Below are 14,044 nucleotides of genomic sequence, written 5' to 3' on the forward strand. Positions count from 1 at the left end.
ACAAGCCAAGACAAGAGGACACTGTAATATGGCTCAAACCAGGGAAAAACCCCAAGATGGGGAAAACCCTTGATAAATTCTTCTTATTATCAATATCAAATCTTCAGTAGAAGCAAAGTACAATAATTTAAAGTCAAAATTACTTGCTTATTTGGAAATCCAAGGTCACTGCCCTAGACAAGTGGAGGGCCCAATCAAAGATTGTAATTCTGGCATTCTATCTCAGTGATCAGATGGTACCTTACTGAAGCGAGGTCTGGTTAGGGCATCTTGTAAATCACTGTTGTCCCAGACAACTGTTCCAAATACCCTTATTTTAGATGCCACCATCCTTGGCAAACATGATGGTGCCCTTTTGCTAGCTCTAGGGTTAGGACAAAAGCCTTGTTAGGTATTTCGGCCTCCTTACCTACGCTGGTGAATGCTTGTGGCCTTTTTGAGACATAAGATCCATAGTGCGGCTTTATTGAAAGGGAGATATTGCCTTGCATTGTCCATAAGCCAACCCACAACTTTGGCCTACCTTACTGCTCCTGCAATGACAAAATTTACTCATCCAAAGAGACCAGAATTCTCTCAAGACCAGCGATTGTCCTATTTGTTGCATCTCGTCCTTGATGTAGAAGAAGAAATCAAAAACAAAAACAATCATTCATTCTTCTAGAGCTCGACTACCTCAAACATGCATTGAAGCCTTTTGATGTGTCAAATGAGGTTGGAAGACACCTCTTTATATACAAATCGGCGAGGGTCAAGAGACATGGCATTTGGGCTTTATGAGTCTACATGGAGGTGAGGCTGACCTTGACAATTTGCATATGAGTGGACATAAATTCAAAAACACATTTCTCCTTATCCAAATTTGATGATTTTTAGGTCGATTTTGGTCCTCTCAAAAAGAGGAATTTAATGCATCAATTATCTTCACCAAATGAATTGTCCAAAGTGGAATTTGACCCTAGTTGTCAATTTTAACAACCCACTCACAAATGTCATAGAGAGAGATAAGTCTAATGCACTTAAGAAAGAGCGCAAACGCCAAGCACAAGCATTGAAAACAAAGATACACATGCCTAAGAGAAAGATGTCAATCACAAGAGAGAATCCCAAATTAAGTGGCCCTAGGTTTATACTAGTGATAGTACAAGATAAGATGATACAAATGAGATAAAGCCTAAGTTGTGTATTTATACACAACTCAATTGGGGCACCCCTTTGGTTATCCCACAAAACAATGACAGATACACCATAATAGATATTGAGCCTACCTATTAAGTGTAGCATAGAGGGCCTTCACCATATCTAGTAATATAATAAATGAAATAAAAGATGGCCTTATTTATAATTACAAGTGCATAATGATACACATAAATGGGTCATTACCACATATACAGATTATACTGATAATTCCCCTACGGTTTCTTTATTCATTAAGCCATAATTTGCTCCATTCCAAAATCCTGTTTGAGTCTTCTATCAAGCATAGTACATCAAAATGAAGTATCTTTTCTGAGTTGTACACTAATAAGGATATCAATTCTATGTTATTTATGTTCAACGTAGTAAACACTAAATCGAGTTAAAAGGCAGAGAAACTCACTTTTCTATTGAGTTTATTTTTTCCCAGCTAAAAGCACAGTTCCATCATGTTCCACTCATTTTTTGAAAATTCAATGTTCGAGATCTTGTAATGGGATAAAACCCCAAGAGTAAAGTTCCATGGTCAAAGTTCTCATCAATCAAGTAAAAATAAAACTTTTGGGGAAAAAAAATCTTATCCAATTCAAACAAGAATTTTAATGGAAAAATGATTAATTTTGTCCACCTAATAATTTAATACTAAAATACTTATGTGACATGCTCAATAAAACATTGATATGAAGATCTGCTATAACAAAGCTGATGATATGCAATCCAAATATTACATAATCCTACATACTAGCATAAAGTAGAAGCCAAATAAAACACATACCAGAAATGCCAATTGATCCTTCAATTATGGGCAAGAAACAATATTGTAAATAGATAATGTCTCCATATTCAATGAGTCCAATAAGGAATAGCATTTTTGGAATTGTCTGCTATGAATATTAGTTACAATTGGCCATTTTCTCATAATTTTTAATAGTCCACTTAACAATCATTACATTTGGTGATGTTCACAAAGGGTGAATAAATGAAATTGAAACTAGCGAAATGAATTGCATTGCATCAATAATCATCTCCAGGGTTTGCATCTGGTAACCAAGACTTCCCAAGAGGTCACCCCATCCCAAGACGCATCTCAGTTAAGTGGGCTTAATTATGGAATTTCCCCATCATTAAATCCACTTAACTTACTACCCGATTTACAAAACCTTGCTCCCTTCCAAGATGGACTTAAAGAGAATGAATCCATTATTTAGGTAAGTGTTTTGAGAACGAATCCATTATTTAGATAAGTGTTTTGAGAATGATGGACTTAAAGAGAACGAATCCATTATTTAGGTAAGTGTTTTGAGAACCAATCCATTATTTAGATAAGTGTTTTGAGAATGAATGCATTATGTAGGTGTGTGTTTTATGTGCATATCACTGAAATGGTAATGACTACTATCATATCTGACCAAAGAAATAATCGAATATATTGATCCAGCATTCTGACTTGGAATAGACGTTGCTAAATGGTTTACATTTCAGAAGCGAGTACTGAATAAATGAATTTTTTGTGTATGCTGGCCCACGAAATGAGGAATGGAAAACAGATAGAGGATAGCATAAATACAATCGTCACTGTAATGATGAAAGGGGACGAGAGGACAATCAATTCATGTCATCGTAAACCATTCTCTCTACTGTAACCAAAAACTGAAAATTAAAATGTAACCATAAAGAAGATTACACAGCCACACTTAAAATCCATCAGTGTCCTTACTGAGCGTTTGTTGGAAAGGCAGCTTGGGCTGACATTATAATGCCAACAATCACGCCAAACAGCCCTAGTGCACTCCCAAAAATTTCAATAACTAAAATTTTCACAAACAGTGAAGAGTTTTGGGCATCTGCAAGTGCACAGCTACTTCCGATTATGCCAACACAAACCCTGCACAAACATATCACACATTATCAGCTACAAAAAATACGTGTTCAGAATAACCGGGAAAGTAGACTATCTTTTTAGAGTGTTTCCACTACAAAGCAGAATGAATGGAAATATGTGAGCTTAATTCATCACAGTAAACAGGAAATAACCGTTATCACATATCAGTGATATCACATAGTTGCAGATTGTTACACATCTTATCTCAGAAGATCATCCGCACTGCACCTACAAGTTACGATAACCTTTATGGCAGAAATAATAGAAAGAATAGGAAATACCCGCAAACTAGATTGGCAAATCCCACGATGATTCCAGATGCAAATATGGCAAATCCTGCTCTCATTGCCTCTGGTGCAAACATGTTTGTAGATGGAACACTCTCTAGCTTTGTCTGTAGAATGATTGCCACAATAACACCATATATGGCCACAGCTTCACAGAAAATTACACTGCAAAATGTGTTCCAATTAACAGATTATTAAATCATTTCAAATTTCTCATCAGGTAGATGATGGCATCATTGCCTGTGTTCCTATTAACAGATTATTAGATCATTTCGAATTTCTCATCAGTTAGATGATGGCATCATCGCCCGTTGATTAATGGTCAGCGAAATTTAAGATACTTGCAAAAACAAGTGCCTTTTTATTGTTCAGAATAAGGAGAAAAGAACCCATTGACCATATTAACAATTCAATCAACAGAACAATTAAACACCCTTTATTACATCCGCAGAATACTATGATCGGGATACGCTAACTTCAAACGTACTGGGAGTAAAGCACTCCTAATAGTAAAATACAGGTCCAGTGCCTCCTATTCAGAAAGGGTGATAAAACTCCAATTTCTTAGTCGACATTGTGATAAAAATACTAGACAATCAAAACAAAATCTTTACAGCAAATACAGAAAAAATTGTTCTTCCTTCACCATGGATATGTTAGTTTAGGCTAACTTAGTTTTACACTAATTTAATTTGCGGTCTGGAGGCAAGATCAGTTTAGTAGTTGAAAACATTAAAATTTCCATCCCTTTACATACAGTTTAGAAAGCTTTCATTTTGGGACTTATGCTGCTTCGCATCATTTCCTCCTACCGACCCTACCAAAGCCATCTGGTACTCACTCAACCCCATTAGCAACCCTACCAACTAACAGGAAAAACGCGATTTCTCTCTGAGATATGGATGTGATTTCCGATAGAAATGGGCATTTGCATATTATATGTAATAACTTCATTCTATTGATTTCGTGAAAATATAAGTCCAGATTTGACTGTTCATATCAATCAAAGTTGCTTTCCTACACCCAGGGAAGCTTTCCTAAACTTTTGACCATACAAAGGAGCATTTGATTAGTCACATTTAGCGGAAAAAATCAATAATTGGATAAAAACACCACAGAACTGCAGAGAAATGTAGCAAGCACAGAACTAGATAAAGGAACTTGCATAGAAAATCGATCAAAAAGATTTCCAGGAAAAATAATAATGCCAGTTCCAAACGAGTTTTTTGCATTATCTATGCCTCCAGTATGCAGCTTGCTTTTTCAGAAATAAGTGGTTAAAGTCATCGTTTTCTTTTTTCTTGGAACAACAGTCAGGAAATAAATATCTTTTAAACCAGTAATGATGCATTGAGATGCACATTCTCAAAAGGTACTTGCATTAGCACACAATAACTAGTACCTACCATTTGTTTAAATGCCAATGAATACTAATAAGGTGCCATAAGAAATTTTATATTTAAGATAATAAAACAAGAAGGTAAAGCAGCTTGTGGAATGCCAGTGCTTAAATAAAAACATGAGCAGTGACTCCCTTTCAGATTTGTCATACCTGATCCTATTTGTGGACAAGACGAGCATTCAGGAAATATCAGACTGGTACTTGTATTCCACATTCTGCTGTCAAAGTTGTCGTCAACCATGACATGGCAAAAAAGATTCCATTCCTTCATTTAACACTAATGCACCCCTGGTTAACTGGTTAAAGCATTTGGGAAACAGAGAAATTCCTACCATGACTAAGTATTGAATATCTGCTAGCCTGCTGCTTGTCAACCCTCACCTCCACCCAATCTTCCATGCCAGACTGCAACTTTTGAACAAGGAAAAAGAAAAACTGCATCACACCAAGGTTTGGGAATGGGTGGGAAGAGAAGGTCCCAGTACAGCTGGGGGATCCCCAAAATTCTTATACAAAAAGGGGATGGAGAAGGTCAAAAAATTTCAAAGACAAGAAAAAAAGTTAAGATCTAAAAACATACAAACTCGGACCAAAAAATTGAGCTTAGAAGTTCCTGCAGTCACCTTTTGAACTGAAACTGAGAAGAGGAGTGGGACCACAAGAATGCCTTTTTAAAATGTAAACCACCCCCAAATTTGCAGTTTGATATCTCAAAGTGAAAACCCCTCTGCTTTTGTACTTCTCCCAAGCTGAAATTGATTGATAACTCCTCTCACAAGCCCTCCAGAACTGCTTCTTGTAAAAAGTCAGTCTGCTATTGAAATATCAGTCTTCCCAAGCAGCTGTTTCTGTTTACTTTTTAAACAGTTTGTGGATGAGGGTTTCTTTTATTCTGTTAGTGGAAAGGGTTAGAAGGCAGTTCTCTTGTGGATCATGAGGATTAATGAAATTAACATTATTAACTATGCCACTAGAAACAGTTGTTGGTATCAATTCCCCAAGAAACAGAAACAGTATGGAAATGCCATTTCTTGGGTGTTTCATCTGCTTCTGGTGGCATTTGGAAAAAAAAAAAAATCATGTAACACCCCTGATCTCAATCCCATGAATGGCATTATGCATGTGCATGTGACACTTCGGCTAGTCAGCTGGAATGTTGAATAGGTTGGTGAGCAGAATCCCATTGAGGCCTGCATGCTGCTGTATGCATGATGTATTAGGCCGGTGGGATAGCATACTTATGAGTGATGATCAAACCAGTGAGCCCAGCTGACTTGGCATTTAGGAGGACATATTATTTGCTGCGGACTGGAGGACGAAAAGAGTATGGGGGGCTGAGACTCCACTACAGGAAAATGCATCCTGATGAGAAAGTATATCGTAATATTATAATATATTATTATAATAAAAAAAAAGAGATAAAGGGGAAACTTGTCTATAAAAAGGTGTTTTGCCCCATTCAATGGATCATCAACAAGTGACAGGTGGACCTGAGTAAGAACCTGGAAGGTTACCTAGAAGACCCATGAGGGCAATGGAAGTCTTGGAGTCATAGGACTTTGGAACATCCCTGGCTGGCCAAGACAGGGGCTGATGGGGGATGTGAGCATGCTGGTGGAGGTTGCCGGGTTTCGTACCTTGGCTGTGTGAGGGCCTGGAAGGGTACCTGGAAGACCCATTAGGGCAGTCGAACTCCTAGAGCCACAAGACTATGAAACATCCCTAGCTGGCCGAGATAGCAGCTGATGGGGGATGTGAGCCTACTAGTTGGAGGCTATCAGGGTTGGTACGTTTGCCTTGTCATGTGTGGTACAAGGCATGTAGTTGGCTTGAGAAGCCAATGCCGAGTGGAGTCATGACTCTAGCTCAAGGGTGACCAACTGCTAAGAGAATTGGAGCAACGCTCTATGACTAGGAGGAACATCTAAGGCCCGCAGCCAGCCAACGAATTCATCAGATAAGTACTTGAAATTTGTTATGTACATTTTCATAGATTTTTATGGCATGTATTTCATAGTGTTGTTATATGTTTTTTGTTGATGTGACTTTACTGCACACATGGTTATATGTTTTGGCTAAATTGTGTATATGTTTTTGGTTGTGTCAGTATTTATGAGAGTGACACCACCTCAACAGGAAGGCTGGGGGTGTTCAGGTGGTATCAGAGCCCAGTTCGTACACTGAGTCTACATGGGCTACACACCGAGCACGAAAGTGAAATTCACAGATTATGCTTACAAATAGTTGACGAAATGTTGGATCGAAATGTATTCCTTGATAGAGGTGGATAGCTGGGTACACCCAGGTACCTATGATTTAATATTATAGTTGTGCACTGAACCAATAACTTTGGTAGAGCACAAGATGAGTTAGGAATGTAGTATGGGAGACAGGGCTGAGGAACTCGTTAATAAAGGGTATGACAGCAATGAACTTTGTGTGGAAGTTGTTCAACTCTATCACCAAATGTCAGAAAAAGGCATGCAGCTAGATAAATCCACCTTCCCCATTGTACTCAAAGTTTGTGCTGGACTTTCAGCTCTGTGAGAGGGCACTGGACCTGCATGGACCACGTCCAAAGAATATAGGTGAAATCATTAATAGGGTAACATACTATTTGACAGAATGTTTGAGAGAAACACTGTTACAGGGCTATTGTGATTGCAATATATGTTTGGATTTGGTGCTGTCAAAAGTACGTTACTAATCGATATACATAACCAATGTTCTGAACTTGTGTCAAAAGGTTGTAACATTTCCAGAGTATAGGCACAAGTGCTAGGCTAGTTTTGTTCAACTCTTCCACCATTGCCGTAGCTCCTGTTTTTTCTCTGAAAGAACAAAATGCGAGGACATTATGTAAAGGACAGAAATTACAAGGGGAAATTACATGTAGAAATTTAATGATCTGTACCCTTAACCCAGTTTACAATTTTGTATGTGTTTATAATTTATTTAGGCCCAACCCACATGTTTTGTCATGCTGATAAATTTCAAAATGCATTTATTTCAAACATAAAGAGTGCTTCTACTCTTTTTCACTTTCCTAACAGCTGATAATTAACACAAAATTTAATGCAAGCATTCACACATATGAGACACTTATTTTTGGTCACGCTGACCCCAGAAACAAAACCCCACAAGGAAAACCGGTCTTCAAAGGAAGATTTTATTGCTTGAGAAAATTAGTAATAAGTACTTAAAAACACTACTTATCTCTTTTTCTGCTGTAGCATTAAATGTACATAAACTGGAAATTTGTGCCCACTGAACAAATCAGATTTTCATAGATTTTTGTGCCCAAAATTTCTGTATTTTTCCTCTGCTCAGCTCCTTGATTTCAGTGCCCAGAATCTGCCTCGATTTTTGTGCTGAAATGCTGACTGTGTTGCCTCGAAATTCATGCCAGAATGCAGCAGAACAGCTCCACGAAAATTGTGTCTCCTGTAGCTGCTGTCCAGAAATTCATGCCTCGAATTTCGGGCCTGAACAGCACTGTTTCCTCCCTTGAATTTCATGCCTCCTGCCTCAAAATTTGTCTGAGTATTTGTTGTTGTTCCCTCAATTTTTGTGCTGTTGTTCCTTGAAATTTTGTGCCTCAGCTCCTCAATTTTCGTGCTGCCTCTTTCCCTAGAAAACCATGTCGCTATTTGTACAATCTCCTTGGAATTCGAGCCCCTTTCTCTCAGCTGCAAATTCTCCTCCTCCTTGAAGTTTTCTCCTTAGCCTCTCTTCTCCTCGTGATCTCTCTTCTCCTCATGGAATTTTTTTCAGTGTTCTTTAGTCAGCCTCGGATGTTAGGAGAGATGGGTCTGAGGACAGACCCATTAGCCCCTGGATCTTCTCCATCAGGGCATTCCATACATTGTACCTTTTATGTTCCTGTACTATACCTTTTATACTCATGCATTGTATTTTTTATAGGAGACCATTTGGTTCTCCCACATTTTATGGACATCATTGTACTCAACAGTCCCTTTGACCTACTTTGTGGTTATTAGTTGGACATAAATATAATTATCTTATCTTATCTCTCAAGTGTGAAGTGATGAATTGATTTTCCTTTTTCCTCTTTTGTCTCCTTGGAAAAGATTGAATAATTAAACCTAGGATCCAATGGTTGATATTTCATCCTCAAATCTCAAGATGTGTGGTTGAGATCATTTCTTCCAAATGACCCCCCTCATACATTGGCCCCATCACTTAAAATTCTCCTCGTACCTTTTTCAAGTTGTGTACCTTTCCTAATTTTTCTCATTAGGTGATTTTTCACCTCACATTAATATTAGAAAAAGTACATGGTACAACACTTCTAGGTACCTTTTCCCACCATGACATTAATATAACTCATAAATGTCAACAAGACAAAAGCCATTAATGTGTTCACTAGGCTAAAAGGGATAAAAGCCTAGTAACACCTCTCATTGGTACTATTTTCAACGCTCCCTCTTATTGAGGAAGCTGTTGCTCACCACTCCCATCCTGTCTCTAAAAAATACATGCTTGCCCCTTGGCAATGATTTGATGAGAATGTCTACTACATGTTCATCAGTGGATATATACTCAAGCTTCACTGCCCCTCGCTAAACCCAGTGTCTGATGAAGTGGTATTTGATCTCTATATGCTTTGATCGGTCATGAAATACTGGATTCTCAGAGAATTTAATACAACTCTGATTATCACAGTATATCGTAGTTGGTCTCAACATTTGACCAAATAAACCATAAAGTATCTTGCTAAGCCACAATGCCTCGCACCCTGCCTAACTAGTTGCCGTATACTCTGCCTCTGCAATGTTCAATGCCATTGATCTATGTTTCCTATTGAACCATGACAAAACTGCGAAGCCAAACGAGAAACAACATTCAAAAGTACTATTCTGGTCACTGACACTGCCATCCCAATCTGAGTTTGTGCAACCAATCGATCTGACTACACCACATCTGACATAGTCAAGACCGTCATCCATTGTACCCTGTAAGTACCTCAACACATGTTTTGCAACCACCCAGTGTACTCTCCTGGGCTCCATCATAAATTGACTCAATGTGTTGACTGCAAAACAAATATCTAGTCTAGTGTTGACCAGATACATCAACAAACCGATAAGTTGTCGATACAACGTGGGGTTCACCAACTCGAAATCTGAAGCATGCAGCATCTTCCAGTTGGTGATCATAGGAGTAGCCATAGGCTTGCAACCATCCATACGAAATCTCCTCAAGATATCAGTAGCATACCTCCTCAAGCTATCACCTACATACCTGCCTTGGCCCACGAAGATATGCCCATCCTCCTGCCAAGCCTCCAACCCCAAAATGTAATGCATCAACCCTATATCAGTGATATCAAATTCTGAAGCATGATTTCTCTTGTAATGTTGGTTGAGTTTGTCCTCCCTTGTAATAAACAAGTTGTCCGCATATAGAACCAGAATGAGTGGATCATCACTTACCAAGATAAAATATAGGTTCAAATCTGCATCACACTTCTGAAAACACATCTGTTGCAAGTAGGCATCTATCCTCTCGTACCATGCACTCGGTGCCTCCTTTAATCCATACAAGGCTTTCTTCAACCTACACACATGAGACTCCCTCCCATGCAACTCAAAGCCCTCAGTCTGCTCAATGTACACCTCCTCCTGTATAACACCATTGAGAAAGGCGGTCTTCACATCCATCTGGTGAATCCTCCATCCCATGTCAATTGTTATAGATATCACTATTCTAATGGAAGTATAACGTGCAACTGGTGCAATGGTTTCCTCATAGTCAACTCCCTCTACTTGTGAGAACCCCCATGCCACAAACCAAGCTTTGAACTTCTCCACATTGTCATCCATAGCATGTTTACCTTATAGAGCCACCTGGAAGTCACCACTAACTTCCCATCAAGACATGGCACTACCTCCCAAACACCATTCTTCATGATAGAGGCATACTCCTGCACCATGGCATCCCTCCAAATCTGCTGACTGGCGGCCTCCTCAAAACTATTTGGCTTTGTCTCCACAACATCTGCCACAAAGCCACCCAACCTCTTTGGTGGTTTGTTCTCCCTCACTAACCACTTGGATCTCCCCACTGCCTCCTGAGCCTCCTTCGAGGTCTCCCTGTCACCTCCAGAAATCCTCCTGACTCTAGCTAGAATCTGACACATCCAACCCCCTTCGTTGCATGCATGGCATTAGTCCCACTAAACACATTGCAATCTGAGCTTGTCTCTGAAATATTACGAAACATTGACCTCATCCTCATCATGTGACTGGATACTCTAATGTCCACTAGCCATCACCCACTATCCTCATACATAACAGTACTATTGTCAGAAACACAAGAAACTAGAGAAAATTCCTTCTCAAATTTCTCTATAAAGTCATCTATCTCAGTTGATGTTGATGCAGCCACCTAATCCTCCTCCTTGTACAAACACTAGCTCGCATGGTGACCAATCTTGTGCCACACAAAGCACTTCACTTCGCTCATGTCCTTCACGAAAGCAAATCCCTCGCTTCCCTTTACTTTACTTTTTCCCTTTACAGAAAGAGCAAAATTCTCCTCATTATCCTTACCATCATGTTGGCATGTAGTTTTGGAACGCCTCCTTATCTCTTCTTGTACGAAATCATCCCACAATCTATCCCAACTAGGCAGATTTCCTCATGCAATGATCCCATCAACAAAGACATCCCATTTTGGCGGAAAGTCACTCAAGGCTGGTCTAACCAACTCTTCACTATCAATAGTTTCCCCCATTGATACCAAGTCATCTCTAATCTGAGTGATCCTGGTTAGGTATGATGCAACTGTGTTAGTTTCAAACATCTTGGCGTTTCTCAATTCTCCCTTAATACAATCATTCTATTTTGGTTTGTACTTTGGTATAACTTGCTTAAAGATGCCCACATCTCAAGGGCATATTTCTTCCCTGTCCCATGAGGTATAATATGGTCCTTAATGGAGTCCAGGATTATTCTCTTGGCTTTCAATTTTTTCTTATTAAACTGAGCCAACTAGGTAGGATATGTGGGAATATGGACGGCCTTCTCCATGATGTCCTACAATTCCTGCTCCTCAAATAACAGAACGATCTGCTCCTTCCATGGGCTGAAATTTCCCTCGTAACGTAACCCAGTAGTCATCTCAAACCCCACTGACCAACAATAATTTTCATCATTTTTTTTTTGCTGGTAAAAAAAATCCACCTGTAAAAAGATTCTTCTTGGCCAGCCTTGAAAAAAAAAATTCGTTTGTATGATCCCAGCCAACCTGGCTCCAACGATCCGACACAAACCCGACACTTGTACTTTCGAGTTCGATTCAGAATTAGGGCTTTGATGCCATGTTAGAATTTCCTGAACCCAACACCCGATATTCGGTTCCCAACAATTATTAACTGAAGAAATACATGGCTAAGTTCCTAACCAAAATATTTAGTAGAGGCAAAATTACTTGATCTTAATCACATACACATAAACAGATTTTTGTTCAATTAACAGTTTTTCAATAATAAATTAATCACGTGAACCTGCTTGGGCTCTCGTTCTGGGATAATGGTCCAACTAAGAAAATACAAATTACAAAACTGATCACCAACCTCTCTACACTCTCTCAAACCCAGCACATACTCAGTGTTGAAATATGTAACTAGGTTCGGTCTTCATAATGAGATATGTAATCGCGATTTCATGTATTTAATGAAAAAAAGAAAAATAAATTTATTATTTTTGTTCTTGACGAATGTGTTTCATGCTCAAGGGAAATTTATTTTTAGGTCAAGCACCCATTGAGTGCGTCTAGGTTTGTGGTAAAGTCAATTGAGTCATTATCATGTATTACCCATTGGGGCATGTTACATATTGTAAAGAAAAAAATTATTGAGTCAAAAGACCCTCCAAGACGTCGTCATGGCACAAAGATCAAGTCGGCCTACATGAAGGCACAAGTCAGCCTCAAGATAGCAATTCGTACCCTCACAAACCTATAAATAAGAAGGAATTCGACCTCATTTATACACTCACTCAAGCAAGTTCGATCTCCTCAAGATAGAAGCTAGAAAAGGACGAAGAAGAAGAAGATCAAGATCAAAGCTTTTGGGCCTCTCTCTCTCTCGTTAGGGTTTCTAGAGTTTTTGGGCTAGATGAAATTCTAAAGCTACATCGAAGCTGTGAAGCTGCAAGGTCAAAGTTGTGAAGCTGCAAGGTCGAAACTGTGAAGCTCCAAGGTCAAAACTGTGAAGCAGCAAGATCGAAGTTGGGAAGTTGCCTCTAGATCAAAGTTGTGAAGTTGCTAAGTCAAAACTGCTAAAGTTGCATCAAAGACAACGTTGTGAAGCTGCTAGATCGAAGTTGCTGAAGTTGCTAGGCCGAAGTTGCAGAAATTGTTGTTGGGGTCAAAGTTGTTGGAGACGTTGCTGGAAGGTCGAAGTTTGTTGCTGGAAGTTGTGTAAGGAAAGCTCATCAACAAGGAAGAATGACTTGGTCTTGGAGGGTCTTGGTCAAGGGTCATAGGTTTTGGAATTTGTCAATTGAAGTTTTATAAGAAGAGAAGGATTCTGGTGGGTTTTCCTCTCAGTTGGAGAGGTTTTGGCCCTAGCTGATCACTTATATCTTGTGTCCTATTGTCTCATTGTTCTTTATGATTTGGTAGTTGTTTGATGATAGAGAATACTAATAATAAGAAAGGAAAGAAGAATTTAATCAAGTAAAGTAAAAATACATCACTAGTTATCAAGTTAAGAGAAATCACCTACACTTGTTGCCCCCTAGATTTCTCAACATGGTAACAGAGATAAGGTGACTACATCAAGAAAGGGCAACACGAAGAAGGATACTCTAGGGCCGAAGTATAAAGAGACAATCTTGGAAACATCAAAAGCATCAATCATCAAGAAGGACTACCCCTCTCATTATATTGAAAGGGAATAATTAAGAGCATCAAAGAATACCTCAAAACCCTATCTCATCCAAAGAAGGGTTCCACACTTGAAGCGCTCTTGGGAAACTCACACATTCTACAATCATTATCTTGAGGAAGGAAGAGCGAAGCACTTTTGAGTCTATTTTTTGGGCTATATTCTCCACACGTGCGAAGTATTAAGACATCCTTCTGTAGCAACAAGTATCGAATTGTAGCCACCATCAAGGATCAAGTTTTGTGCCAAGAAATGTCTCCTTTGCAAGACGAAATACCAAGAAGTAAAATTCAAGTCAAGCGAAGTAGAAAGGAGGCAAATTTGTCCATCTTCTAGCCACACATGTGAACTAGGGTTAT

At 39.0% G+C, this 14,044-nt stretch overlaps 1 protein-coding gene across 2 annotated transcripts in view; it reads right to left on the reverse strand.

The window, feature by feature from the left end:
* Nucleotides 1-2,602: 2,602 nt before the first annotated feature.
* Nucleotides 2,603-14,044, reverse strand: part of LOC149142920 (V-type proton ATPase subunit c''2-like) — a 34,024-nt gene continuing 22,582 nt past the window's right edge. For both annotated transcript variants that reach the window (XM_089446810.1, XM_089446809.1), the window contains exons 4-5: nucleotides 3,361-3,531; nucleotides 2,603-3,082 (exon numbers count right to left, since the gene is read on the reverse strand). In XM_089446810.1, coding sequence (XP_089302936.1) covers nucleotides 2,911-3,082; nucleotides 3,361-3,531 — 343 coding nt within the window. In that variant the 3' untranslated portion in view covers nucleotides 2,603-2,910. The remainder of the gene's footprint in view (nucleotides 3,083-3,360; nucleotides 3,532-14,044) is intronic.

Source organism: Pinus tabuliformis, chromosome X (genome assembly GCF_031772625.1).
Source record: "Pinus tabuliformis cultivar Carrire ecotype Pingquan chromosome X, CPIR1, whole genome shotgun sequence".
NCBI lineage: Eukaryota > Viridiplantae > Streptophyta > Pinopsida > Pinales > Pinaceae > Pinus > Pinus tabuliformis.